At 41.9% G+C, this 27,764-nt stretch overlaps 1 protein-coding gene and 1 long non-coding RNA gene across 21 annotated transcripts in view; one reads left to right on the top strand and one right to left on the bottom strand.

Moving 5' to 3' along the window:
- The window catches only part of RNF152 (ring finger protein 152), a 202,633-nt gene that overhangs the window by 103,895 nt on the left and 70,974 nt on the right, over positions 1–27,764 (bottom strand). For 5 of the 20 annotated variants that reach the window (XR_012028526.1, XR_012028529.1, XR_012028530.1 and 2 more), the window contains exons 2-4: positions 21,041–26,477; positions 17,030–17,179; positions 11,413–11,560 (exon numbers count right to left, since the gene is read on the bottom strand). Coding sequence is in view for 1 of the 20 variants with exons in the window: in XM_072821751.1 (XP_072677852.1) it covers positions 25,706–26,317 (612 nt within the window). In the remaining 19 variants the exon portion in view is untranslated. Of the gene's footprint in view, positions 1–7,764; positions 10,491–11,412; positions 11,561–17,029; positions 17,180–18,723; positions 26,478–27,764 lie in introns of those variants that run through there. The other 15 variants (XR_012028511.1, XR_012028512.1, XR_012028513.1 and 12 more) reach the window with 13 other exon arrangements.
- Positions 1,174–18,131, top strand: LOC140630859 (uncharacterized). Its single transcript, XR_012028537.1, has 5 exons — positions 1,174–1,218; positions 3,862–3,993; positions 6,651–7,085; positions 15,459–15,567; positions 16,700–18,131. It is a non-coding gene; the product is annotated as an uncharacterized lncRNA (long non-coding RNA).

Raw genomic sequence — 27,764 nt, 5'->3', positions numbered from 1 at the left:
GCCCAGGGATCATCTAGGGATGATCCTAGAGACCCGGGATCGAGTCCCACATAGAGCTCCCAGTGTGGGGCCTGCTTCTCCCGCTGCCTGTGTCTCTGCCTCTCTCTTTCTCTCTGTCTCTCATGAATAAATAAAGAAAATCTTTAAAAAAAAAAAAGAGGAAAGCCAGAGCAGGTCTTGCGGCACCTTATTTGGAATTTCATAAAATTCATTAAAAATTTTGTTTCAAGTTTGAATATAATTGCCGTGAGTAGCCCCCATGGCGGTGCAAGAGGTAGTATAGGCCGTGGTTAGGAGAGCAGGCTTCCCTCAAGCCTTGCTTCCATCACTACTACCCGTGTGAGCTTGGACGAGTCAGCCTAGGTTAGCCTCACTTGTTCCCTCTGTAGTGGTCATGGTTCTCCCAAGAAACAGAACCGATAGACAGAGATGGAGGCGGAGATCAATTTTAAGGAATTGGCTCCCTGAATTGCAGGGCCTGGCGAGTCTGACGTCTGTAGGACAGGCAAGAACTCTGATAGTTGTTGACGTTGCAGTGTAGAGTCAGAGCTCCACAGAGCACAGGCTGGAAACTCACGCAGGGTTTCTATGTCGCACTCCTGAGGATAATTCCTATTTCTGGGGGTGGGGGGCGTCAGTCTTTGCTCTTGATGCCTTCAAATGGTTGGATGAGGCCTCCCCAAATTATAGGGCATCATCTACTTTACTCAGAGGGCACTCATTTAAATGTTAATCATATCTTTAAAAAAAACAAAACAAAACCTTCATGACACTATCTAGATGAGTGTTTGGCATCATCGCCTAAGCCAGGTTGAGGTGTAAAATTAACTATCACACTATCCGTTAAAGGGAAACAAATAGTATATATGGCATAGAATTGTAATGCAATGAAGCAGATGAAGCAGGGAGGAGGGCTCCCAGCATTAATCTTGGTTATCATTATTCCTACCCATACCCTGTAGAACCAGTAAAGGCTGGTCATCCACGTAAATTAGGGCTATCTAGTTTGGGGAAGCAGAAGGTTTGGTGGATTTATGGCAGATAAGTGGTTTTATTCCTTATAGAACCAGAGCCGGGCATCTGGGGTTAGTTTTAAATTGATGTTTGTTTTCAAAAGAAAAGGAATTTTAAAAGAGCTCTGATCCTTTAAGACTGAACCATTGCTTTGGAGACCCATCACCTAGCAACAGGAAGATAATACCTTCTCTCCTCCAACAGGTAAACCTCTGGCTTATCTAATTGAAATTTCAGGCTTCCTGCCACACTCCTGAAAAACCATCAGTTTAAAGGGATCAAACTGTACAAGCCAAACAAAGTCAAATTTGAATATGCTGGTTTTCAAATGGCAGGCTAATGAGATTTTCATTGGGAGAAGAGATTTGAAGCTTTACAGCTCATCATTTAAGTAGCTTTGTTCCATTGGCATTCATCGAATTTCACAAAAAGACGGCAGTAAAATTCCTTTTTTTTTTTTACTCCTGTCTGGGGATCAAAGATAAGTGTTAGAAGCAGAAACAAAGTGTAAATTGTAAGAAAATAAAGAATTATCTAGACTTTTCACCAGGTGGAGTTATCTTTTATTCTTCCCTCCCTGTTCCCTGACCCTCCCTTCCCATGTCCGTTACAAACGCTATCCATCCTACTTCTGCGATGACTGCTCATTCCATGCTTTTCCGTTTCACCGACACTGCCCTTTACAGTGCTCCTGATTGATCTCCCTGACCACACTGTCTAATCCATTCTTTATAGCATTGGCCAGTTTATTTCTTTTAAGACACAGCCTTTCCTCCTTCTATTCTCTGCTCAAAAGTTTCAATAACTACTATTGCTTTCCTTTCAACAGAGTTCAAACTCCTCTGCTTGGCATTAAGACCTTCTGTGATATGACCTCACATTATCTTTCCAAGATTCTGTCCATAACTCTATGCGCCAATTCTAGCCGAACACAAATTTCTGGCCCTGAGCCTTTTTGACTCCACACGTCTATTTATACTACCACCTCTTCAAGTGCCATCTGCTTGAATCCCAGTAGTTCACCTAGGCCCAGGTATGCCACTTCCTCCAAGAAGCCTGCCTTGATTTCCCTTCTCCTAGGCAGTAATAGATTCTCACCTTCAATCACACCTCTCTTGTGATATTTATCACATTTAGAGAAGTCAGTAGGACGTAGTCGTTAGGTGCCCAATTTTGGAGGCAGAGAACTGAGTGTGAAGCCCAGCTCTCCTGCTTCTTATCTGTGTTTCCTTGGACAAATTGCTTACCTTCTGGGAGTCATAGCTTATGTTTGTCTTTTTGAAAAATGAGATAGCCAGTGGTTGGTGAAAGTTAAATAAGTTAAATCATAGAACGTGCCTGGCATGTCGCTGACAGTCAGTAAACATTAACTCTTACTTTTAAAAAATCACATTTAACCTTTATTATAGTCTATATAGTCCCCATCTCATTCCTCCATTAGGAAATCCTTTGGGGATAGAATCTGTCATAAGCCCACCGTGTTCCTCTCCCCACAGTGCCTGCCATGTATTAATATTTGAAAAAAAAATTGTATACAAAATCAAGCTCGTGGTGGCCTTTCCTGGGTAGCCTTCCTAAAATGCCCCCTCCACTCCCACCAGCGCACCCCAGTCACATGGTGTCTCTTTACTGGACCTTATTTTGACATGACACTAATTCTCATCGGAGTTAGAGCATATGCCTGTTGTTTTTGTCATACATATACCTTATTGTCTTACCCTCCCCCCCCAAAAAAAATGCACTCTCAAAAAGACAAGGACTTTTGTGTGTTTTGATTATTGCTGAATCCTAGCACCTGGATCAGTGTGCAGAGTGGGCATTCAACAAATATTTGCTGAACACATGAATGAGTGAGTATCTCCCTTTTCCCCGCCTGCCCCCCCAAGTGGTTTATCTAAATAAAGTGATGATGCCTATTGCCAATTCCTCAAAGCTAGGTTTATAAAGAACAATTAGACTTACAGCCAGATGGTTTGGGTATAGAAGTGTCAGGGGAAGAAACCTGTGATTGGAAATGTGAGGTAGCAATGTCTACTGCTTACCCATTTCTTCTCTGCCTCTCCCGTGGGGCATGTGAGAAGAGAGCATGTCTCTGCTTCCCTTCCAGTTAGGCAGCACCATGTTCTAGAGCAGAAGTGAAGCAGGTCACTTCCAGACCAAAGCATTTAATTATCAGCGTGAGACCCTCTTTCTCTGCCTTGTCACCTAAGGAGATCACGTGTTCCAAGAGGTACAGCCACGGGATGATGGTCCCCCTATTCAGCCTGGATCCTGCAATAGTGCATAGACTGAGTCACCTAGACCCACAAACAACTTTGTAAGAGAGAAATAAGCTGGGTGGTGCTCAGCCATAAGACACAGGGGTTGTTTGTTACTATGCATAACCTAGCTACCCTGACTAATACAAACTGTATTAGAGTGGATTGTATGAAAAGCCAGAAGGAGGGTCTTGGCATTTAGAAACAAACCTATCAATGCAAAGTAGTCTTTCACCGGAAATATTAAGTAACACAACATATGCTCTTTAGTTTATTTCAGTGACCATGAAAATGTCCTCTCATTTTCCTTGATTGTCCTGCATTCTTTGTAGATAAGGTGAATGTACCAACCTTTACTGGACTTCAGTGGGGTCCTTGCTTTGCATGCTACCATATTTACCAAAACCCATGCATCTCAGAACCATACGGTCATGATTCTAACATGAATGTGGATCAATTAATGCTGTACCGTGCAAAGCAAGGACTGCCTGAATTGGACTTTACTAGAAAGCACTGAGCTATAAAGGGACAACACTTTGAAACTCAATTTCCTGACAGTTTTCTTTGCTTTTATTTTTTTTCTTTCCAGAACAAGAATGTTTTTCCTATAAATTACTGTGACTTCTCAAGAACAATGAACTTCACGCACTCTATCTTAATATTGCTGATTGACGTGGTCTTCCTTCTTCATATCCAAACCACCGTTCTTCCCATCACATAAGTAATACCAGTTATTGAGTTATAATCATTATTTCATCATTGATTCATTCAAAATATTGCAGAATTAGTTTAAAAACGAATAGCTGCCATTTTCTTTTCTAAAAATGCCTTTACTGTCTGAGAGACAGCCTCCTTGCGCAAAAATAATAAGGCCGGGGATGCCTGAGTGGCTCAGTGGTTGAGTGTCTGCCTTTGGCTCAAGGTGTAATTCTGGGATCCTGGGATCTAGTTCTGGATCAGGCTCTCCGCAGGGAGTCTGCTTCTCCCTCTGCTTATGTCTCTGCTTCTCTCTGTGTCTCTCATGCATAAATAAAAAAATTTTTTAAATAATAATAATAATAATAAGGTCAATCCAGGAGCCATGAATTCTTCTCCAGGACTTAGGGATGGATTTGCGTCACTCTTTCTGTCCTTTGAGCAAGAACAGTTTGGCCAGAGGATGAGGATGATCCATGTCCACAGGATGGGACAAATGGATTGACTTTCCAAGGGATGAAGTCCATGTTGTTGGCTGCATTAGCACAATACTCTCCACAGCTGACCTCATGAGTCATCTGTTTTGTTTTGTTTTAAAGATTTTATTTATTTATTCATGAGAGACACAGAGAGAGAGGGAGAGACACAGGCAGAAGGAGAAGCAGGCTCCATGCAAGGAGACCGATGTGGGACTCGATCCCGGGACTCTGGTATCGGGCCCTGAGCCACAGGCAGATGCTCAACCACTGAGCCACCTGGGCATCCTGAGTCATCTGTATTCTTAAAGAGGTTCCCAAACCTACTGATTCATTTTTGACACCAACTGAACCCCTGCTGGTGCTAGGAAAATCAGATGTTTTAAGGCATAAAGTCTATACACTATGTCTTACAATCTAGCTTGGGTCTTGAGTGACTGTATCTTCTAAAGTAGAAAGCAAGGGTAGTGCAAAACATTTACATTTGCTGTTTCAGAAAGTCTGGAACTTTCTGTCATGTCCATATTACATATAAAAGATAATCCACGATAAGGGCCAAGGGTTGTATAGGCCCAGTAAGTGCTGTAGGAATGAAGAGCCTCCAAGAGAGGGGATCGGAGGACTGGGTAGGCAGTTTTATTGAGGAGATGAGGCGAAGGGCAGGTGAGACCTGCATCTGAGACAGGAACTCAAATGCCCAGGAGCCAAGCAGATAACATGAGCGAGGGCAGTAAGAATGGGAAGTACTAATGGCTGTGTACAAGCATGAGGCCATGTTCCCGGGCCTTCAGATTTTTCAAGAAAAGTCAGAAATCCATATTTGTAAGAAATGGCCAGATTTTAAAATATTGGCAACCCAGATAAACACAATCGCAAGTCAAATAAAACCGTTTCTGGCAGGATTGGACTGCTGCCTTGCAACTCTCGCCCCAGGTCATCCAGGCAGGAAGCTTGAGAAAAATTTTCTTCTGCTCTCAGCCAACCTTTTGCATTTCGGATGACTCCACTTCTACTGTGTGCAGAATATAGTTAGCGCTGATTAAATTGATATTAGATATAGTGCATTTACTTTGCATAATTCCTTAATTTTGAAGAGGAAATTTCTATTTCCCCCCCTCCACATACATAATTCTGCTCTGTCAACAGTAATTGTCCTGAGCCGCTGCCACACTGGGGAGAGCTGCTGAAGAGGCCTTGGCCGTGATTAATTAAATTCTATTTGCTGAGAGCAAATGGCAGAGTCCTCAATCACGCTTCACGCCTCTTCGGCTGCCTCCAGAGGAAGCTGTTGTCAGGATTATAAAACTGCAACTTTACTTATTTTATTTTTTATTGTGGTAATACATACCCAATATTTACCATTTCTAGCATTTTTAAGCGTACCGCTCGGTGGTACGTTGTAAGCGCATGGACAATGTTGTGCAACCACCACTGCCATCCGTTTCTAGAACCTTTCCATCATTCCAAACAGACACTGTTTACTCATTAAACAAGAACTCCCTGGTCCCCCCTCCCCACCAGCCCCTGGTAACCCCTATTCCACTTTCTGCCTCTGTGAATTTGCCTACTCCTCACACTTCATGTAAGTGAGATCACCCAAGAGTTGTCCTTCTGGGTCTGGACCATTTCACGAAGCATAATGTTTCCAAGGTCCATCCGTGTTGTGGCAAATATCTCATTTACTTTATTTTTTTGTTTGTTTGTTTATTTCCTCCATGTCTCCTCACCACTTTCCCTGCTTTAGTGGTAAATAGATGCAAAAAAGATGATACTTAAAGCATAAAAGCCACCTAAGGATGCATCATCCAGAGCTTTAATTCTCTTAAAAAGAAAGGATCCTAATTTGTCCAAATCTCTGGCTTTCAGACTGTCTGTATTTGAATCCTGCCACCACCATTAACTATTGTATGGCTCTAGGAATGTTATTCAACCTCTCTGTGCCCTGGAATTCCCACATTAAGAAAAAAAAAAACAGGATGATAATAATTCACATATATGCTAATATCCGATGTTAGGTATAATACAGAAGGAGCTACCTATACAGAGCAGCTTTAGTCATTTAATTTTTTGGAAACATAACCAGGGACTGATTGTATATCTCCGTGTGTGTGTGTGTGTGTCTGTGTGTGTGTGTCTGTGTGTGTGTGTTCTAAATAATTTATTTAAATGAGTCCTTGGTAGTGAATGTGGCCTGTTTGCTCACCAGGTGCTGCTCAGGGATCCAGGACTATGAGTGATGGGAGGAGAAGCTGCCACAGAGCCTCTGCATGGTGGTCCTCACGACAGACCCCTGGTCAGGGGGGTCCCATCCCCAGCCATCACACTGAAGTTTGGGAGCAGAGGACACCCCACACAACAGGATAACAGTGGCAACTCTCAGTGGGGAAGTTGACCAAAATATTTGGAAGTTCTTTGAAAGAAGGAAAAGAGAAAAGAAGGAACAGGGCAGGGGTGGGTGGAAAGGTGGGATCTAATCCATTGAACGAGCCCATTCGGCGTTGGCGCAGAAATCATGGCATACCTTTTATCAGCCCCAAGATCATCAAGTTTTCTGATAGTCAAGCACTGTTCAAGAAGCACAGGTGAAAGAAAAGATGCAAGTGAGAATGTTCTCTGCAGATCCTTTATGCAAAGGAACTAGGTAAGATCCCTCCCTACAGGCAGATCACAATCAGGTAGGAGAGAGAGGTCTGTAAGTCAATGGGCTCTATGAGAGTCCCAAGCAGAAGAAGAAAGGTCCATAAGATACCAGGTAGCGCAGAGAAGGGAGTCATGAGCCCTCTCACAGACGAGCAGAAGCTTCCTGGCATCTGTGGCATCAAGTTAGAAAACTGCGTAGTTTCCCAGTCCGACCAGAGGGAGGGAGAGACAGTGTATGGGCAGTTGCATTCTGGGAACGTTTAAAATTCTTAAATGTTAAGCTCTTAATGAAATCCTGGTGGAGCTTAACGATAAGCTGGAGAGGTAGGGAGGGGGAGGAACCAGGAGCCCCGTGTGTGATGCTAAGGTACAGGGACCCTGGTCTTATTTATTTATTTATTTATTGGACCCTGATCTTATTGATGAGATGGACCCAGTAAAAGTTTTCATCAGGAGAGGGGCAGGCTCAGAGATCTGTGGTTTCTGAAAGAACACACGAGCCTTGGTCAAGAGGACAGTAAGTGGGTAGTGGAGATAAAGCAGAAGGCAGGGCCATTAGCCAAGAATTGATTGGAGTTCCCTGATGGGCATCAAAACCAGGGCAGCGGCCAGAAGAATGTAGAAGAAAAATAAACAACCTTGATACTTCTTTTATTATTTTTTTAGTCTTTTTTTTTAAGTTTTTTTTTTTTTCTGAGAAAGCATTTATTGGGAGCTATGAGAGACTCTTCTAGCATTATTTTTTAAATATTTGTTTAAATTCAATTAATTAACATATAACGCATTCTTGGTTTCAAAGGTACAGATCAGTGACTCATCAGTCTTATATAACACCCAGTGCTCATTACATCCCTTGCCCTCCTTAATGCCCATCACCCAGTTATCCCATTCTCCCCACCCTCACCCCTCCAGCAACCCAGGTTGTTTCCTATGATTAAGAGTCTCTTATGGTTTGTCTCCCTCTCTAATTTCGTCTTGTTTTATTTTTTCCTCTCTTTTCCTATGATCCTCTGTTTTGTGTCTTAAATTCCATGTATGAATGAGATCATATGATAACTGTCTTCCTCTGATTGACTTGTTTCGCTTAGCATATCCTGTAGTTCCATCCATGTTGTTGCAAATGGCAGGATTTCATTTTTGATGGCTGAGTAATATTCCATTGTATATATATATATACCCCATCTTCTTTATCCATCCATCCATTGATGGACATCTGGGCTCTCTCCATAGTTTGGCTATTGTGGACATGGCTGCTATAAACATTGGGGTGCAGGTGCCCTTTCAGATCACTACATTTGAATCTTTGAGGAAAATACCCAGTAGTACAATTGCTGGTTTGGAGGGTAGCTCTATTTTCAACTTTCTTTGGAACCTCCATACAGTTTTCTAGAGTGGCTGCACCAGCTTGCATTCCTACCAGCAGTGTAAGAGGGTTCCCCTTGCTCTGCATTCTCGCCAACATCTGTCGTTTCTTGACTTGTTAATTTTAGCCATTCTGACTGATGTGATTTGGTATTTCATTGTGGTTTTGATTTGTATTTTCCTGCTGCCAAGTGAAGGGGAGCATTTTTCATTTGTCTGCTGGCCATTTGTATGTCTTCTTTGGAGAAATGTCAATTCATGTCTTCTGCCCATTTCTTGATTGGACTATTTGTTCTTTGGGTGTTGAGTTTGTGAAGTTCTTTATAAATTTTGGGTAATAGCCTTTTATCTAATATGTTATTTGCAAATATCTTCTCCCATTCTGTTGGTTGTCTTGATTTTGTCAACTTTTTCAGAGTTGGAACAAATAATCCTAAAATTTGTGTGGAACCAGAATAGACCCCAAATAGCCAAACGAATGTTGAAAAAGAAAACCAAAATTGGTGACATCACAATTCCAAACTTCAAGCTCTATTACAAAGTGATAATCATCAAGACAGTATGGGACTGGCACAAAAACAGACATTGATCTATATCAATGGAACAGAATAGAGAACCCAGAAATGGACCTTCAACTCTATGGTTAACTAATCTTCAACAAAGCAGGAAAGAATCCAATGGAAAAAAGACAGTCTCTTCAACAAATGGTGGTAGGAAAACTGGAGAGCCACATGCAGAAGAATGAAACTGGACCATTTCCTCACACCATACACAAAAATAGACTCAAAATGGATGAAAGACCTAAATGTGAGACAGGAACCCATCAAAATCCCAGAGAACACAGGCAGCAACCTCTGTAGCCTCAGGCACAGCAGTTTCTTACTAGACACGTCTCCAAAAGAAAGGGAAACAAAGGCAAAAATGAACTATTAGGACTTCATCAAAATAAAAAGTTTTATATATATATTTTTAAGTAATCTCTACATCCAATTTGAGGCTCAAACTAATGACCCCGAGATCAAGAGTCATGTGCTCCTCTGACTAAGCCAGCCATGTGCCTTTAATTTTTTTGGCTATAGAGCCATTCATTTAATAGGCATTTAATGATCACTCACTGTTAACTGAAGCATTTCATTATTACATGTTATATTTTTAAGCATTTTGAAACCTTTTCACAAGCATTTTTACCATGTTTGAGCCCCAGAGTAACTATGCAAGGTAGTTGGTTCTATCGTCCCCATTTTATGATGCAGAAACCGAGGTCCAGAGAGGTGAACTGATTTTTCCCAGGTGACACAGAGAACTAGCTGCAAAGCCTCAGCTAAGACCCAAACCTTACCCCGAACCACATGTACTCTCTGCTCTCCACCCCATGACGTCAGTAGCTCAAAACCATTTCCCTGTTTACGCATCCTCAGAAAATGAAAGTCTGTTGGGCAATGGGGTTATTGGTCAAGGGAATGGAAAATTTCAAAGAAAGCCAAAACTTTTAGTGAACTGTAGAATTCTTGGAGTCATCGATCTAGATACAAATGACCCAGCAAATGGGAAGGAATGCAGGGCTGTTTCTGGTTTGTTTTTGAATTAAGTGGGGAATCCACTTATCCATTCACACAGCTCTGGCACAGTTAATAACAAGGATTTATGAGGTGCTTGACAGGATGCCTTTGCCTACCTCCCGGGGTAAAATCTGTAAAATCTCTATGTTAGATAGAAAGGCGGATGGGGCCATGAAGACCTGTCTTGATTGCTAAGGAAAACCAAAAAGCATTTGGTGACCCATTTAGGCTTTAATTTGCTTTCAGACTTCTCCACCATCTGTGGATGCCGGGGGGTGAGCCTTGTTTAGCCCATGAACACACATGGCTTCTGTTTGGTGTCTCCGTTCGCCTGTGTCCCAAACATGAGGCCTTCAAAAAGGCAAAGTCACCTCTTCTGTCTCTTGATAAGTTCGTCATGTATTTGTGGCTCCCAGACCTATTTGTTGAAAAACATTTTCCATTCAGAGTTAAATCTGGCTGATTCCACCACTGTATTTATATGGCTGTAAAAAGAGATTAGTCCTGCTGTAATAATTTTTTTCCACTTTGTGGGCAGAGAGGCCCATTCAAAGCCACAATGTTTCCCACTTTCATCAAACTCTAAAAATGACAGATAGGCTCTGGGCACAACCCCACAATCACTTGGTAGGGGGAGCAGCCTTAAAGAAGGCGACAGTGGCAATCTTTTCCTGAACCCCCATGAGAGAGGTTGCCCACACCTCAAGTCTCAACCCAAATTAGAGTCAACCCGACTCGTGGGAAAAGATTGTCTGGAGAAAAAACAGAAATCACCTTAGAAATCACCTAGAAAAGTGATCATCAAGTTCATTTCTTCTGTAGAACTCCTTTTTTTTTTTTTTTTTTAAAGATTATTTATTTGTGAGACAGAGAGAGACAGGGATAGCGAGAGAGCAGGGATGAGAGGGAGAAGCAGGCTCGCCACTGAGCAGGGAGCCTGATGCAGGACTCGATCCCAGGACCCTGGGATCATGATCTGAGCTGAAGGCAGATGCCCTAACAAACCAAGCCACCCAGACCTCCCCAGTAGAACTCCTTTTAACCAGGCAGAAATATATGAAGGACTGGTTGACACTGACCCACTGTCCTCCCCTTCCTGACCTCCCCTTAGCCGGAACCAGCATCTTTTCTTTTTTCGCCTTGAACCTAGGTTGAATGATCTGCCCCCAAGCCTTCCCCTTTGTGAATCACAAGAGACCTCCAGAGGCCGAGCCCAGGCCTTTGCCTAATGGTTGGGGGGCGCCTCCCCTGCCTCTGGGACCCCCCTCACTGCCCTGCAAGGGGCACCTCTCTGCCCCATCTTCACTCAGGGACCTCTCTCTTCTTGTTGTGTATGTCAAAAAAAAAAAAAAAAGGCAAGCAATGTGAACATAAAATGTCAAGATCAGAGAAAACTGCAAGACCAACCTGCTTAACCAAGCATTTCTGGAAGGGAAGAGTCCTTTTGACTAATGTTTTCAGATGGTTTTCTCACTGTCCATTTATCACTGGTTCTTGTTTGCCAATCCCAAGCAGATCATTTATATGTGCCCAGAATCCCTGGGTAATGGGCATGCTGTAAAAATAAATAGAATAAATAAATTAGTTCCTGAGCTCCTCGAATAAATCCAGTTGAATTAAACGCACCTAAAGTCACTCAGTCTTGAAGAGCAAAGTGAAGACTGTAATGAAACAGGCTTTTTGTTTGGGAGAAAGGGAGACAAGGGGAAAAAAACTTCCCTCAAAGGCATGAAAAAATTTAAGAAACAAAGGGAGTCATATTTGCACAGAGAGGTAGTCATTGTTATTTCCTAGAGGCTTTGTCTTCCAATTGCCTTTTACTAGCCTCAATTCACTTTGCATTTCTAGAACATTCCATTGAAATTTGAATGCAGGTCTTTTCAAAAGTGGAGTCAGTGACAGTCACCTGACAGTTATAGATATATCCAAAGAGCAGGTAAGATTGTTTACCTCAAAAAATTACCCCTCTGAAAGGAGGAAGTAGCCCAAATTTCCACATTCCTATTGTCTTTCATATTATGAGATTTATATATTTTAAAATAAGAAAGCTTTACTAGAATGTGCATGCACGTCCTCATCCTCCGTTGAGACCTCACAGCATACCAGGCACTGTTCAAAGGCCTTTATTTCCATTAAATGTTTTAACCCTCACAACAACCCTGTAAATCATGTAGTATTATGATCGTCTCCATTGAAAAATGAGGAAACTGCTAGTTTTAAGTTTTTATAGAGGTCACCTGATAGAATTTATTTTAGAAGGCAAATAGTGAAAAATCACCTAAGATTTAAAATATATTGTACAATTAAGGTAAATTATATTTAAAGCAGACATTTGACATCTATGCCTATAAAAGTTGATATATTCAAGTTGACTTAAATTGCATTTTTTTTTTTAAGATTTTCTCACCGGGAAGATAAAATATCACCTTGTAATTTGGATTATTTTCTACTTGAGCATATGCAGTGTTTCCTGAGCCCCTACTGTGTGTGGAAGACTGTGCAACTGTTGGGGACAGTTCCAGTCAGTACTCATCACCCTCACACACACTCACCTATGCACACTTTTGCTCACCCACACTCACATACTCATTCTCACAACCCCACTCTCACGTAGTGATGTACACTCATGCTCATGCTCACACATCCATGCTCATGTTCACATACCCACAGTCACACACATACTCACACCCATGCACTCACTGATGCACACACACTCATGCTCACATACACGCATGCTCATGCTCACACTCACATACACACACTCATACATCCATGCTCACACTCACCTATTCACACTCTCACACACACAGTCACACTCACACATATCCTCCCTTCCTCCTCAGAGTGGAGCCCAGGCCCAGGCGGCGGAGGCCGCTCAGAGCAATAGCCTCCTTACATGTCCCACCGCAGTGGCCTCACCTGTCTGTTCGTACTCCCAGCCCTGTCCTCGTCCCTCCTCACGCACACAACACACACCTCATAATTAAATACAACAAAATACAGCATGGTCCTGTAGGCCAGTGGACTATGGGGAATGCACGACATCTGTAGATAGTCAAGTGAGACGTGACATCAGTTAATTCTGATTAACAAGTGAAGTCACCAAGGCAGTCAGCCTCGAGCGTGAACGTTTTGAGGAAGAGGAAATGACTGTATTGCAGGAAGACAGCTGAACAGGAACAGCTCATTAAAATGGGCTTGATGGGCAGGAAAGAGAAAGCAAACTATTCCCCACAGCAGTAGCAAGAATCTAAGTGCAGAAAGTGATGAGATCTGCAAAGAAGAGAATCCCAACCCCCGGGTATTCCAAAACTGGCAGTGCATCCGAACCTGACGGAGCTGAGATATCCCAGCAGACGAGCTGACTCACATCCTCATTCATTCAGCAAATACGCACTGAGCCTTGATCGCTCCTCTGAGTGCTGGCGGTGCAGTGGTGAATGCCAGGCACAGATAGGTCCTGGTCTATCAGGGGTAAATCCAGGGCAGGATTAACATGATCCTTGCTGTCAGTGGTACCGTGCTCAAATTCTCTTGAGGGAGACTTTTCCCATGTAATACCACATCCACTAATTCTGCTTCTCCAAAATTTACATATTCAGGCTATCCTTTTTTTTTTTTTTTTTTTTTGAGATTTTACTTTTAAGTAATCTCTACATCCAACGTGGGGCTCGAACTTACAACCCCAAGATCATGAGTCACATGCTCTACTGACTGAGCCAGCCAAGCATCCCTATCTTTTTTTTTCTTAAGCAGAACACCATTTTCCAAAATTATATAAACAAGTCATTTTGAAATTAATAATAGTTTCCATAAAAATAAAAGCCACCAAGTATCCGCTTTGGAAAAGGCTAGAGGAGCTGGGATGAAATTTGAGAAAGTGCAAAGCTTCTACTTTGGAATGAATATTACCCTTTTGATGGCTGGGGGATGAGACAGACTAGAATGGGGTAAAATAAAGAGCATTTCTTGGTTGCCTGATGTAAATCTAGGAAGGAGGTTTGATTTGTCCTAAATGGCGAAGAGCAGGGGATGTATTTTAATAGGGAACTTAACTGCACAGTGGGCCCAATTGTGTTTAAAGTATAAATAAACTGATAGAAACCCATAGAAGCATACATTGTCCTTATATTGCTTATATATTGAGTATATTGAAAGTAATTATTACATGACCGCCTGAGTGGCTCAGTCTGTTGTGCGTCTGACTATTGATATTGGCTCAGGTCATGATCTCAGGGCTGTGAGATTGAGCCCTGCATCAGGCTCCATGCTTAGCAGGAAGGCGGCTTGAGAATCTCACTCCCTCTCTGCCCCCTCTTCCCCAACACCCCCCCCCCCATGCTCAAACACACGTGCTCTGTAAACAAATAAATATTTTTTAAAAAGTGATTATTACAACTATTAATTTCATTCCATGAAATTTACATTTCTATTAAAATGATAAAATAATTATTTTTTATTTATGTGTTTTGCATGTATTTGTAAATTCCTTTATTTGTTTGCCTAAATCCTCTATGCAGCAGTTCTCAAAGTATGGCCCTCTGCCTGCTGCAGGGCCAACAAATCCTCCCAACAGGTTGCCCTTGACAATCCTAAAACTTTTTCTTAAGTGCCTGAATGAGATCAACTCATTAATAACTGTCTACGTATGTTTTGCTACATTTGGCATTTGGTATTTTTAAACTGAATTAGTGCTTTTTTAGACTTTAGAGAATTTAGGCATGGCTCCAATTCAGTATTTTACTAACACTGCAGGCTCCAGTTGCATGTGTGCATATGCAAGTAGTTAGATTCCTACAATTTGGGGGGAAGGATACATATTAATTATCAGTACTGCCTTGAATAATCATGTTTTTTAATTGCTGCTCTTCTTGCTTCTTAACAGCAAATTATTGTTAGTTTTGTTCATCATTATCAATTTAGTTTGTTGTGAGTTGTTTTTAACCCCATAGCATGTAGTAATGAATATTTATGAATTTTTAGGCTATAATTTTCCAAAATTACTCTGGTATGTATGCACTGTGTTCAAGTGTGAATCATCCATTCCTTTATTACTAAAGCAGATGTACACATATTTCCCCCATAATTTGCTAATATGAGAAATTTCATCAGTAATGTGTGTAGTGCATGGAATTTTAGCATGCAGTTTACAGTATAACATGAAAGTAAATCTAATACGAGCATTGGGTTTACATTTACGTCTTAAAAAAGGGAACATATGAGTAATGATTTAATCTTATTAGATAAAAATAAGCACTACATATGTATATTTGGGGGGGGCATCTTTTGAATAACTGGAGTAAGACAAAATTGTGAATCATTATTCAAGGTCAATAGTCTCCAAATTGTGTTTTACCAGATGTTAATAGGTGTTCTGCAAACGTGGATTCTTTACTCACATAAATTGGGAGAAAGTGATATCTATTATGTTTTATTATGTTTCTTTTTTCCAGATTTGCAAAGCCCTTTAGCATATTGTGATGGTGAATTTTATGTGTCAACTGGGATAGGCCTTGATGCCTAGATATTTGGTCGAACACTGGTCGGGGTGTTGCTGTGAAGGTAATTTTTAGATGAGATTAACAGTTAAATCAGTGGACTTTGAGAAAAGCTCATTGTTCTCCCTAATGTGGGTGAGTCCATGCAATAAGCTGAAGACTTGAAGAGAAAAAAATGCCTCTGAGGATGAGGGTATACTGCCAGCATTTTGCTTTGGACTCAAGCTGCAACATTAACCCTTCTCTGGGTCTACAGCCTATGGCCTGCTCTGAAGATTGCCAGCTTCTACAGTCACATGAGCCAATTCCTTAAAATAAATCCCTTTATAGATACATATATGAGTATGATAGATTTATATAGCTATGTGTATAAAGATACATCCTATGGGCTCTGTTTCTCTAGAAGACATGCTACACATGCTAAAGCCTTTAAAAAGTTCTACAATTAAAAAAAAAAAATCCTCGTTTAACCCACCGTTTTCCTGGTTTATTTAGCCACAAAGCATTTTCACATAATACTTACAACTATCTCAAACAGAGCTTGGGCAAGGCTTTTCCCAAGACTTGACCTCCCACAGACCTGATCTGTAGCCTTTGTCGGCAATATCAGACCCTAAACCTGTTCGATGCAGAAACTAATAGCATAACTCTCAGAACAAAAGGCTGGAGATGGCTTTTGCTTCCACACCTGGCCCGGAAGGAGGGAAATAGCCACATTTTGCGGGCACAGGGAGGGGAAATATTCATTGTGGAACTGGTTCCACATAACGGTGACGCCTGATGGAAATAACTACTGGTGGAATAGACCTCATAGCTGTGCTTTTGTAAAATGCTCTATTGTGGATATTTCTGGGGATTGGCGAGTCATACCAAAATATCATCAATTACAGGGCAATGTGGCATAAGGCAGGGCACGAATGGCAGGGAGCCTGACAAGAAAAGCCGGCTCTGCCTCCCTAAAAGGCATCACGCCTCCTCTGTCTCTTATTGTTCCTTCTTAAATGTGTTTTCATAACTGGTCCTCACTGACCCCAATTTATCCTTCAGATCTTATTCTAGAAGCCATTGCCTTTTCTGACTAATCCCTTACCCTGGATCCACCAACCAGCCTGCCCTCTTCCCTGTTACGTGCATTCAAACACCGTGTCCCCCCACATTGGACATAAACTGTTTATTAATGCCTGTCTTCCTTACAGGACTGTGAGGGCCAACAGGACAGGGGCCGTTCCCATCTCATTCATCTGGGTAGCCCTAGTGCCTAGTGGGAATGCTGCATGAAGGAACGCATGACCTGTGGAGACCTTCCTCCTCTCTGGTTTCCCAGGTGAGTCTATATAAATTATCCTTCCTTTGTAGCCCAATGGGTGTACTTTCCTCTACTTTGATTTACCTCCAAAGATCTTCACTCTTTCAACCTTTAAAAAAATCTGTGCCAAGAGTCCATGAAAGGTTCACATGTATGTGTGCACACACATAATAGACATGTGCACACACGCACACGCATGCACATCTCTACATTCACTTACTCTTGCAAATAACAATATATTCATTTATCAAGCAAAGTAGTGTTAAAGTGATGGGGAATGCCAGGAACAGGCAGGAAGAATGAGAGACTGAATCCAATTACGGCTATATTATTTTCTGGGTCAAGCAGGATTGTGCAAAAGTCTTCAAACCTATAAAAAGAAGAGCAGAGACTCAGTCTGATTCCAGGGCCAGTTCCTTCCCCCCACCCACCGCCCAGCTGCCATTTACCCCAGCCTAGTGGTGCTATGCCATGTACACTGAACATGGGTATTTCTTCAAGAATTGTTATTGGAAACAAAAGCATTGAGGAAGAAAAATAATGCATTGGCAGATAAACAGGCTTTCATCTCCAGAAATCAGGCCGAGTATTTGGAGGGGACACATATGCAACGACTGAGAATGAGGGTGGCACGCGGTGGACGCCAGGCCCTGGCTCCAAGGACTCCCTGTGTAGCCTCCACCATCCCCTCTAGACCTTCAGTTACTCACACGCAATATCCTTTTGCTGGGAGGGGTCGAAATGGCAAAGACCTTGGAGCTGACATAGACTCTCCCACCCCCTACTTCTTGCAACCCTACACCCAGAGACAGAAAACGTGTGCTATCCAAACAGTCTCATCTGAAGAGGTTGCCAATGTGGGCACCCCCAGGCAAGATGTGCAAGCAGGACTCGCCTGTGGTCCCCTCCCATTCACCCCAATTCCCACGAAGTCTAAAGAGAAGTCTCTAGATAAGGCTATAAGTACACCCCAGCCCTGACATGGCAGGAGCTGAGACCTGGAAAAGCTAAGGTATTTAATAAATGCTGTAAATGCCTTTAGCCTTTCCAGTTAACTCCTCCAGCTGAAAGAAAAGCTCAAGCACCAGGAAGCAGTTATAAGGGAATCCCTCCCCAACCCACACACGTGCCCATTTACCCCAGCACCGGGAAAATCCACACAAGAAATTCTAAAATATGCCAAATAAATTTCACATTTTCAAAAATCTGGACTCCCTAATACAAAACTTGCTTTTTTGGTACAAGAAATAGATTTTGAATTACAGTAATCTCACACTTTTAAAACTATGGGGATTATTTTTTAATTGCCAGACAGAGCCAGGTCATGCTTATACTAGCATTGCATGCATGATCAGATCATTGATAACCCTTTAATTAGGATTAGGCCACTAGCTAAACTGAATTGAAATTCATTGCTGTAATCCAGTTATTGAAAGACAGGTTGATTTAAAAAAAAAAAAAAAAAAAGGCTCTCCCAAACACTCTGTCCCACTGATGAAAACACATATTGAAGGATAACTTTCCAGATTCAGAGCCAAGAGGCAGATCACACTGCCTCTCACTACACAGGGGCCGCTGTGAATTGTTCTACACGTAGTACAATGAGATGGTCCACCTGGGGTCTGACGCATCCAATGCCATTTCTAAACAGTAGAAGGAGAAAGGTAGGGCCACTGGAAGCCATGAAAACCCAAGTTGCAAAACCATGCTTGGGCTTACTCATTACAAATGCGTTCTTTGGCTTCTCAGAGAAGCCACTTGAAGGTCACCTCCACTTAAAATTCTTGGCTCAGGAGCTCCGTGTTGCTTTATTACAAGTCTATTAAAATTCTTAGAGTAGCTGATGATGAAAATTCTAGCCAATTTTTTTTTCCATGAAGTAGGAAGGAAAAAAAAAAAAAACCAACGCGTGAGTCTATTTGAAATCGTTTTATGAATTTTAATCATAGCAAATGTGTTTTAACAGTAGTCATAAAATCAACATTACCACATATACAAAGGACAAGACACCAGTTTGGCATACAAAAATACCATATATTAAAATTGGGTTCATTGGAAAAACTCAGGACTTGCTAAGACACCATCTACAACAGAGAGAGCAAGCAAGAATGCTTTTAAGACATTCAGATTTATAAACAGCAGCTTAATATCCCCCTTACAAAGTCAATTATTTGGCAACATTTGAACAATATTTTCTACACAGCCCAGCAGCTCATTTATCTGTAGGGCTATTTGGCCCTTTAAAAGAAAAGCTCCTAAAATAAATAATCCACATACTTGTAAATGAAACATGTCAAGGACTTGAGTTAGCCTCTAGAGCAGCATTAATCTAGCCATTTGACTGGAGTATTAGGTATCAAGAGGGCCGGGGAACCCACCAGTGGGGCTGGAAGAAATGGCGGGAACCCTGTTCACCAGCTGCATGGCTTGGGTTGGGGAGTTTGTACCCACCCCAAGCTGAAACCAGCCTCCCCACCTGCAACTGTCAAGTGAGGCAAACAGGAATAAAGAAAATAGAAGAAATGACAACAATCAGGATTGAAAAACGAAAATATTCTTGAATGAGTCTTCCAATACTATTGACCTACTCAGTTGGGAAACATCCACAGGCAGGGGCACTGCATTTCACTGGTAAGAGGGTGGTATTAGTTTGTAATGACTCAGCAACCAACTCTAGAGCGTCTAGTGTGCAGAGAACGCCGGGGGGCCTCCTTGCATTCTCTCATCAGCTGAACCCATTCCCTATGTCTTCAACTGAAACATCTGGAATGGAATTTGGCAGGCTGTTCTAGAAGGACCAATTGTGCTTGTCTACATTACTCCTAGTCATCCACGACGGCTCTTTAGCTCCTATATATTTTGTCTTAACTTGTGATCCCATTACAGATTTCTCTCCTTTTAGGCAAGTATCTTCTTACTGTCTTGGGCACATCTGCCTATCTATTTTGCTCTAGACCTGAGGCCACATCTCCACTGCTCCCAGACAGAATTTTTCTCTCCAGTTGTTTTCTGAAGCTTGGTGCATGGCAGCAGCTATTCTTGTCCTCCCACGATTTAAATACAGATGACATAGATTGAGGTTGCTATTTGCTCCTCCTTTAAGGGGGCATTTTTTTCCCTCTTATCTCCTCCTTCCTACTGCCCATGCTCCTTTACCACCCTCACATTCAATTGTCTACTTCCAGATTCTCAAAAAGCAAATGTCAAATTAAAAATTGAACATTCCTTGGAACTCTTGTTAGAATAACCCAGTAACTCACAGGGAGAATACAGAAAACTTGCCCATGGGCTACTAGCCCTACATCCCATGGTGATGAATTTAGAGCAATGTTCTAGAAGAACAGGGACAACTATAAGAGAGCACCCCCAGAAAAACAAAGAAAATGCATGCTGTTGCAGACTTCAAGAGACTCCTCTGTACTCTGCCCCAAATATTACTGATTGTCCCTAAAAAGATCATAATATGAATAGTATCAAAAATCTTAGACTAGAATAATAAAAGTCCAGCTAACGAGATGAGGGTTTTCAAGCACCACTACATCATAAGTGAGATATACATAGTGGGATACCCCAGGCAGTGAATCCTGAAAAAAAAAAAAAAATACAACAACCCATTGGCCCAACTGTGCAAGGAAACTTGTGCAAGAGTTCAGGAATAACGGTACTCTACCCATGATGCTTGAGCAGAGTCAAAAAACAAGCCGTTTGGAAAATGGAAATTAAATGCCCCACCTATTTATGCTCTTCAATCATCAATGGCTTTCCAATAAAATGTACACAGTAGAACCCACCTTTTCATATGTTTGAAGTCTCAAGAGTTTATTTATATAGACATTCCCAAAGGTGGTTGGTTTGATATAATGTATGCAACCTATAGCATTTGTTAAGAAATTAACATCTAAAGTTAACATTATATAACCCACAAATTGGAAAACATGACTAACAACATTTTTTACTTGATATTTAAACTCCTGTTACAGCTAAGTCGTGTGTGTATCTACATGTCTATACCTATGTGAAGATATAGATATAGATCTCTATACAGGGAATCATGTCAGAAAAAAAAAAAAATCAATGGCTTGAATTTCCACTTCTTTTTTAGAAGTATTTCATGCTTAATAAAATTTAACTGATCTTCATTGCCTTTGAGATCGATTACTATTTTCAACAGTTACTGAATTATCTTGATTACTTTGTTCTTTTTTGGAGCTTCTCTTTTGGTAAAGGTTACCTTGTAAGTGACGTTTTACTGGGAATGACAGAAATGGCAAGGAACAGTCTCTTCTTCCAGGTCAAGGATGATAGATCAACTGACTCGTGACACTTCTTATGTGGAAACAAAACACTGATTGATTGGCAGCATCATTCTTTTAAGAGAAGATAGAAATTCAAACCTTTTCGATAGTGCTCCTCTCATACCAATAACCTCTGGACCTCTAAATTCCTCCTGAGTCCAAAGGAAAACTACCATTCTGGCAAAAATATATATATATATATTAATAATAATTTCAAAAGACAAGCTATAAAGGTCATGCCCACCGACAAGTTCTAGAAAAAAAATTTACTCAATTGGGCTAAATTGAAATGAATGCAATGTTTACATTATATTCAGAAGCAATGAAAAACAGACCAGCCAATTTTGACACAGCACAGGATTTCAGATAAAGCAATGGGAACTCTTCAAACCAAAATCTAGACTAGAATACACACCATACAGTCAGGAAGAGTCTCATCTTTCTATGAAAATATATCACAAACCAAGTCTTCTGCTTTCCTTTACTCACTTAAAAAGCAGTTTTAGTAACTTTAATAACCCCGAAGTCTTTAAATTCCATGGGCAATGTTTTTTAAGCCAAAAAAAAAAAAAAAAAAGGCTTCTGTGCAAGGCTGCAAATTTCCAATTCGTTCAGTGATAAAGGGATAAAAGGAAAAACCAAACAAGACTAGAACAGTGTCAAATCTCACTCTAAAAACAGTACCTATGTTATAGTCTGGCATCTGAAAAGGGATGCCCACGTATGCCCACACCAAACACAATGACAAGCCAGCAGACTTCAAGGGCAAACAAAAACCCTCTATGAGCACTGCAAAACATGCCTGCTTTTACATTTCACACCTTACTGATGCAGTGATGAAGTCTGGGGAAGATGCTGGAAGCAAAGAGGAATTTCATTAGGCGCTTTTTTTTTCTTTTTTTCTGTAACATTTACTTTTTGGCCGTAAGACCCTAGACACAGTTTCACAGTACAGGTCATGCATAGCTTGCAAGTCAAACGTTTTACAGCTACTGTCTAACTACTATTTTTGGACAACAGATTCACATGCAGCTAATGATCCTGGAAACGGGGCTTCAGAAAGCACTCTTTAAGTTTCACTGACCATTCTTTGACCCAAAGTATGTAAGTAATAACCCCAAAGGGCAACAATGAATTTTTATTGTCATACTTGAGATCATATACTTTTTAAGCCCAGAAAGGATTTTTCAGCCAACTGCATGTAACTAAACCACAAACTGTCTTCCTAGCCTTATTCCATTAACACTGATGCTAGATTCCCCTGCACAACCCTCCAGAACCCCATGGTCCAATATGGTAGCCACTAGCCATGTGAGCCACTATGTTTAAGTAACTTAAAATACAAAATCCACCTCCTCAGTCGTACTAACCCTGCTTCAACTGCCCACTAGCCAATGTGGCCAGTGGCTACTATATTGGACAGCATAGGTTATAGAACATTTCCATCATCCGAGAAAGGTCTACTGAACAGACTAGATCTCGAAGGCTGCACCAGCACATGGGTTAACCTTCAAGGGACCTACTCTGAAGTCATGCAGAAGATTAAACTTAATTATATTCTCAAAGAAAGTACCTTTTAGCTTTCTAATCATAAAGTATGACTGAAACTGAGAACCAATTTGCCTTTTCATCACAACTTATGCCCCAGGTCATTATATGAAAATTTCCCAAAGACAACGCTTTTCGATAGCATACTTGGCTCTACTTAACATATTGAGCATTCTCTTGTTTATGTCAAGATCATTAATAAAGATGAAAATTCATGCTTCTTAAAGTTAACTATTTACACAACACTCATTGTCCTTTACATAAGGGGGAGGAGGGAACCAATGGTGTGCGATTTTAAAAATTCAAATCACATCATTTTTATTAAATGTCTCTATTCGTCTTTTAATCAACCCTCCTTTCATTTCCCAGAGAGGTAGATGCTAACTAAAAGGAATATGTATATATATTAAAACCAACAACAACAACAAAAACCCACACAACCTAAAGCAATAGTTGAGTCAGTAAAGGAGTAAAGGGTATGCATCCACCCTCCAAAGGCTCACAGTCCGACAGAGATGTCAACAGGCATAAGAAGGAGCAAGAGAAACTTTAATGCAGTTCTCATCTCCCTTTTGTTGCAGAATTTCAAGGGGCCACCTACCTCTGTGGGCCTCCACGGGCTCATGTACGAAACAAAGCCACCGGGGAATGCTTTCAGCTCTGACTCTGTGCTTTCAGTTGTGATTTTTTTCACTCATGTGCAACTGTGAATTCCGGTTGATTGGGTCACTGGACTTTTGTCACACGGGGTAGATGAGTTGTTCATGTTGTGAGGAAATGCCAGAAGAGGCCAGAGCAAGGGGATGCCAGCTAACAGTGAAACAGCCAGTCGACAAAAATTCTATCTGTAGGCTGAGGTATGACACGCACACACAAACACATGCGCACTTACATGTGTGCACAATGGCGCACCGTAAGAGGCAATGTACAGGTAACTGGAGGCAGAATGCATTTAAACAATATTTCTTAGGTCAGTAAGACTCACACAGGAAATTCTGATCTTGGTATTATTACTACCTTAAATTGAAAATTCAAGAATGTATCACAGAGCCGATTAATTTTGCACTGCTCACCTGCAGCTCTAGCATGGGATTGTTTTTAAGTTACGTGGACATTTTTACTCTACAGCTTTGCACTAAGAAACACAGGGCTCTACAGCCACACACATTAGTGTCTACATCTAACCTACTTAACACACAGAACTCGAGGACATACTACACTACAGGGCCAGTCACTTCATACTGTACATAAACAGATGCAGATATCATTCACAAAATTAACTCAAATATGGCCTGGCTGGAAATTGCAAAGGGGAAAGTCTATTTGAAATGTAGCATTCTTAATGCAACATTTTGGTGATGTTTTTTTTTTTCCTCCAAGAGGAATAGAAATGAGGTCAGACATGCATCACGGCAGCCTGGCAGATTTTGAGAAGTTGACACTAACCCAACAGTATATTATGTTACGTAATAGAGGATAGTATTCAGCTAATATGATACCTAAATTATTAATACCAAATAAATCCTAGATTATTTGTTGTATAATGCCCAATAGCTTACACAATAAAATGGCATTTTAACCTAATTTCTACTTTGAGCTTTCAAATACACTTGCTTCATGAATTCCATAAAAGAAATTGGAGGAGAACTGTAAAAGCTCACAGCTATTTCTGAATGCACACACATCCAGGCACAGGAATTTACCGCTTAACGCCAGCAGATCTTTCTTCACGAGCATCTGTAGGCCACTACACATTTAAGAATATTTGAGAATTTATGATGAACTGATCCACTTAAATTGGGAATGTGAGTTGTTGGTTTACCTTGTCACTTTTCTCAATAAAAACATTTTGAAATACAAGAGATCGTCTCACTTATACCAGCAAGAAGAGGAAACTAGAATCCTAAACGGTTTAATTCTCACAGCGCGACATCTTTCGAAAAGTAATCATGGACTGTCTATTAAAATGTCAGTCCGGGTTTGTCATCGACGAACAACACTCATTTCTACTATGACACCTCCAAACCGGGACAAAAGACAGAGTCTTCTGTTACTTTCCATTTGTGCCTCACAGAACACAGGACTTGAATACACAGAAGAGGAGCGAATGTTGGAAGTGACGAGTGGGTGACACTTCACGGAGCGGGTCCCGGTGCCCAAGAGGTGGCCACTGTGTCAGACCCTGGACTCATTCGGGCCCACAAAGTCTTACTCCTGGGATTCTTCTGAAAAGATTCAAAACCTGAGGTAAATCAAATGACACACACGCACACACACACAAATACACAATATTTACATTTAAAATCCTTATCTCATGAGATGGCTTGAGAAAAATTGGCATATAGGGTTCCTGTGGGATTAGGTATTTCTCATGATTACTCAGTTTATTGCTCCCCCGTTGGGCTTTCAGTTTAATAAACACGTAGCGAGCTCTAATTACAAGGGAAGAAAAATGAAGGTGCCTAACAAAACACAACACACCGGGAACACTTGTTCAAACATTTTCTTAAAAAAAAAAATGACAGTCCACTTCACTTACTTTAATTTGGGTGCCATTCAAAAGGTATAAAAAGCCTTAGCAACTAAACGAGACTGGATTTCCATTAAAAAGGGGAAAGAAACCAGCACTGCATGTCGTCGCTGAATTTTTACATGGATTCTCAGGTTTAATTCTACTTGTATACATAGCATCTTTGTTTTAATCTACCACATTTAGAGAAGATCACATTGTATGCACTTGCACGGTTTAATGTCTAAGTAGAATACGTCTATCTCGTAACATGATTTTGAAAAATCAGAAATTACAGTCCATTTAGTAAATGGTTATGAGGATGCATGCAATCGTCTTCGAAACTGTTGCCACCAACACTCAGAATGATTTGCCTGGTATCCTGTGGAGACCTCACGTCTGCCCTCCGCTAATCAAGTGGCAGCCCCGAGGCCAGCGCTGGCACCAAATGATCAGCGTCGCCCCCCTCCTTCTCGCTGCGATCCCATCACCAACACCTGCTCAACCCCTAGTTGGCACCCACGAGAGACTTCGGCAGGCCCGCTCAGCCACAGGATATCACAGTGAAGCGCTTAGAAATGCAAGACATGTTGTGCAGCACGATGCCCAGGAGGAAGACCAGGACGCAGGCCACAAGGATCACAGTGCACACCCCGGACCAGGTGGAGCTTTTCGCCGCGCCCCGCCTGTCTGGCTCCTCCTCCGCCGCCTCCTGGGGCGGCCCCCCCTGCAGGGGCTGCTGTTCCCCGGGGATCGTCACCACCGTGACGGGCTTCTGCTGGCTCCCGGGCAGCAGGCGGCAGCCCAGGTCTCCGGGCAGCAGCGCTCGCTCCTTGGCGATGGGCAGGGGCAGCATGTAGCACCCATTGCTGGGAAGTTTGATGAAGACCGGGGTGTGCTCGGACGCGTGCGGGATGGCGATGACCGCCAGGACCTCGGGGTCGTCGGGGAGCTGCGACACGGAGAAGCCCGGGGGCAGCTTGGTGATGCCCCGGCACCACGGGCATCTCACGTCCTTCTGGCTCGTCCTCATCTGCTGGAGGCACACCGAGCAGCAGGTGTGTTTGCAGTCCAGCAGCTTGGGCCTTCGCCGGGGGCTGTAGTAATTGAAACAGATCTGACATTCCAGCAAAGAATCTTGGGAGAGCGTCTCCATCGTGGCCCGGTGGCGGGGAGGCCAAGGCCAAGGCCAAGGCCGCCGGAGGAGCTTGTTCTCAGAGGCCGGCAGGCCCACACCCTCCTCCTTCTGGTCTTTCCGCGGTGGCCGGGTGACCCGGGAGCTCACAGGCACAGAGCATACTCAAGTGTGTTCATTTCTGAAGAAGACAAAAAAAAAAAAAAAAAAAAAAGGCAGAAAAGTTAATTATTTCCAACAAGCTCAGATGTCAGCACATCTGATGGGAGTTCAAAAGTCCTGATGCTGGGTTAAAAATAAATAAATAAATAAAAATTTCCCACTCGAGATTACAGGATTCCCGCGGGTAATGCCCAGTGGAAGGTAGACGGGTTGTCTCAGGTGGCTTCTTATGGTAAATACTTTGCTCGTTTCTAAAGGGAATGACTTCATGGGGGTACATAATGCCCCATAGTTCATAAAGAGGGAGTCTTGATTCTGTTTTACGTATTTTGGTGGACCCTGGCTTGTTCTTCTAAAATCTACTGGGGAAATTCCCAAGCTTCTAAGATGCTTTGTAAAAAAAAAAAATTTTTTTTTAATGCTTTGTAGCATCTCCTAAAAGTAAATTTCTTTCCTTAGGCCCTCTGGTCTTTTCCTGACTCAACTTACCCTCCTGTAAGCATTCATTGCCAGATTCAGGCAACGTCCCAAACCTAGGGACTCATAATGAACTAGTTTGCCCATTCTATACGGGTTAGGACTATTCCTCTCTCTCATCGGAAATTAAAATGGTGCTGCCCAAAGGAGCATGCACGGGCATCTGTTATTTTTTTCCGATCAAATCACTGAAACAGAGTAATTTTTATCATCTGGTTTTAAGCGACAAAAACTGGAAACGACAGCCTCAAAAGGCAGCAACTGCAATGAGCCTTCAGGCAGCGGGGGTCACAAAGGCACACGAGGACCATTAGTATTTTTCAGTCCTTTGAATTTCATTAATATTTAGGCTTGCACCAGGTAATGGGACCACAAGCAAATACTATTCACTCACCAATCCTAATCAAGTGCGGTATAGCAAAAGGCTGCCAGAGAAGACCGGCAGGTAGCCCCCACCATAAAACAGTAAGAGCAAAAATAGCATGAGCCTCCAGGTATTGAAAGGCAGCAGAGTAACTCAGTTCAACTTAACCGGGGTTTGAGGAACCCCCTGGTGCTCTAGTGTTTCAACGAAGGCAGCCCAACCCGGTTTCCTATCGAAAGCATCCAAATTTACTCTCTGGATGGAATCACGATGACTTTGGAGAGAACTACCCAACCACTATTGTAGAAATAATTCCTAGTCATTGAATCCCAACCCACTCCCAGAGCCAGGAGCTAACATGGAAAAGAAGCTCCAACACATGTTTCTTAAAAAGCAAACCACCTTCTTCTAACTTCCTTTGTGAAATTACGAACATACTCCTCGCCAATATGATTTGTTAAAATC

The sequence above is a fragment of the Canis lupus genome, chromosome 1, assembly GCF_048164855.1.
Source record: "Canis lupus baileyi chromosome 1, mCanLup2.hap1, whole genome shotgun sequence".
Classification (NCBI taxonomy): Eukaryota; Metazoa; Chordata; class Mammalia; order Carnivora; family Canidae; genus Canis; species Canis lupus.
The sequence above is the reverse complement of the archived record's forward strand: the minus strand, read 5'-3'. Positions and strand labels throughout refer to the sequence as shown.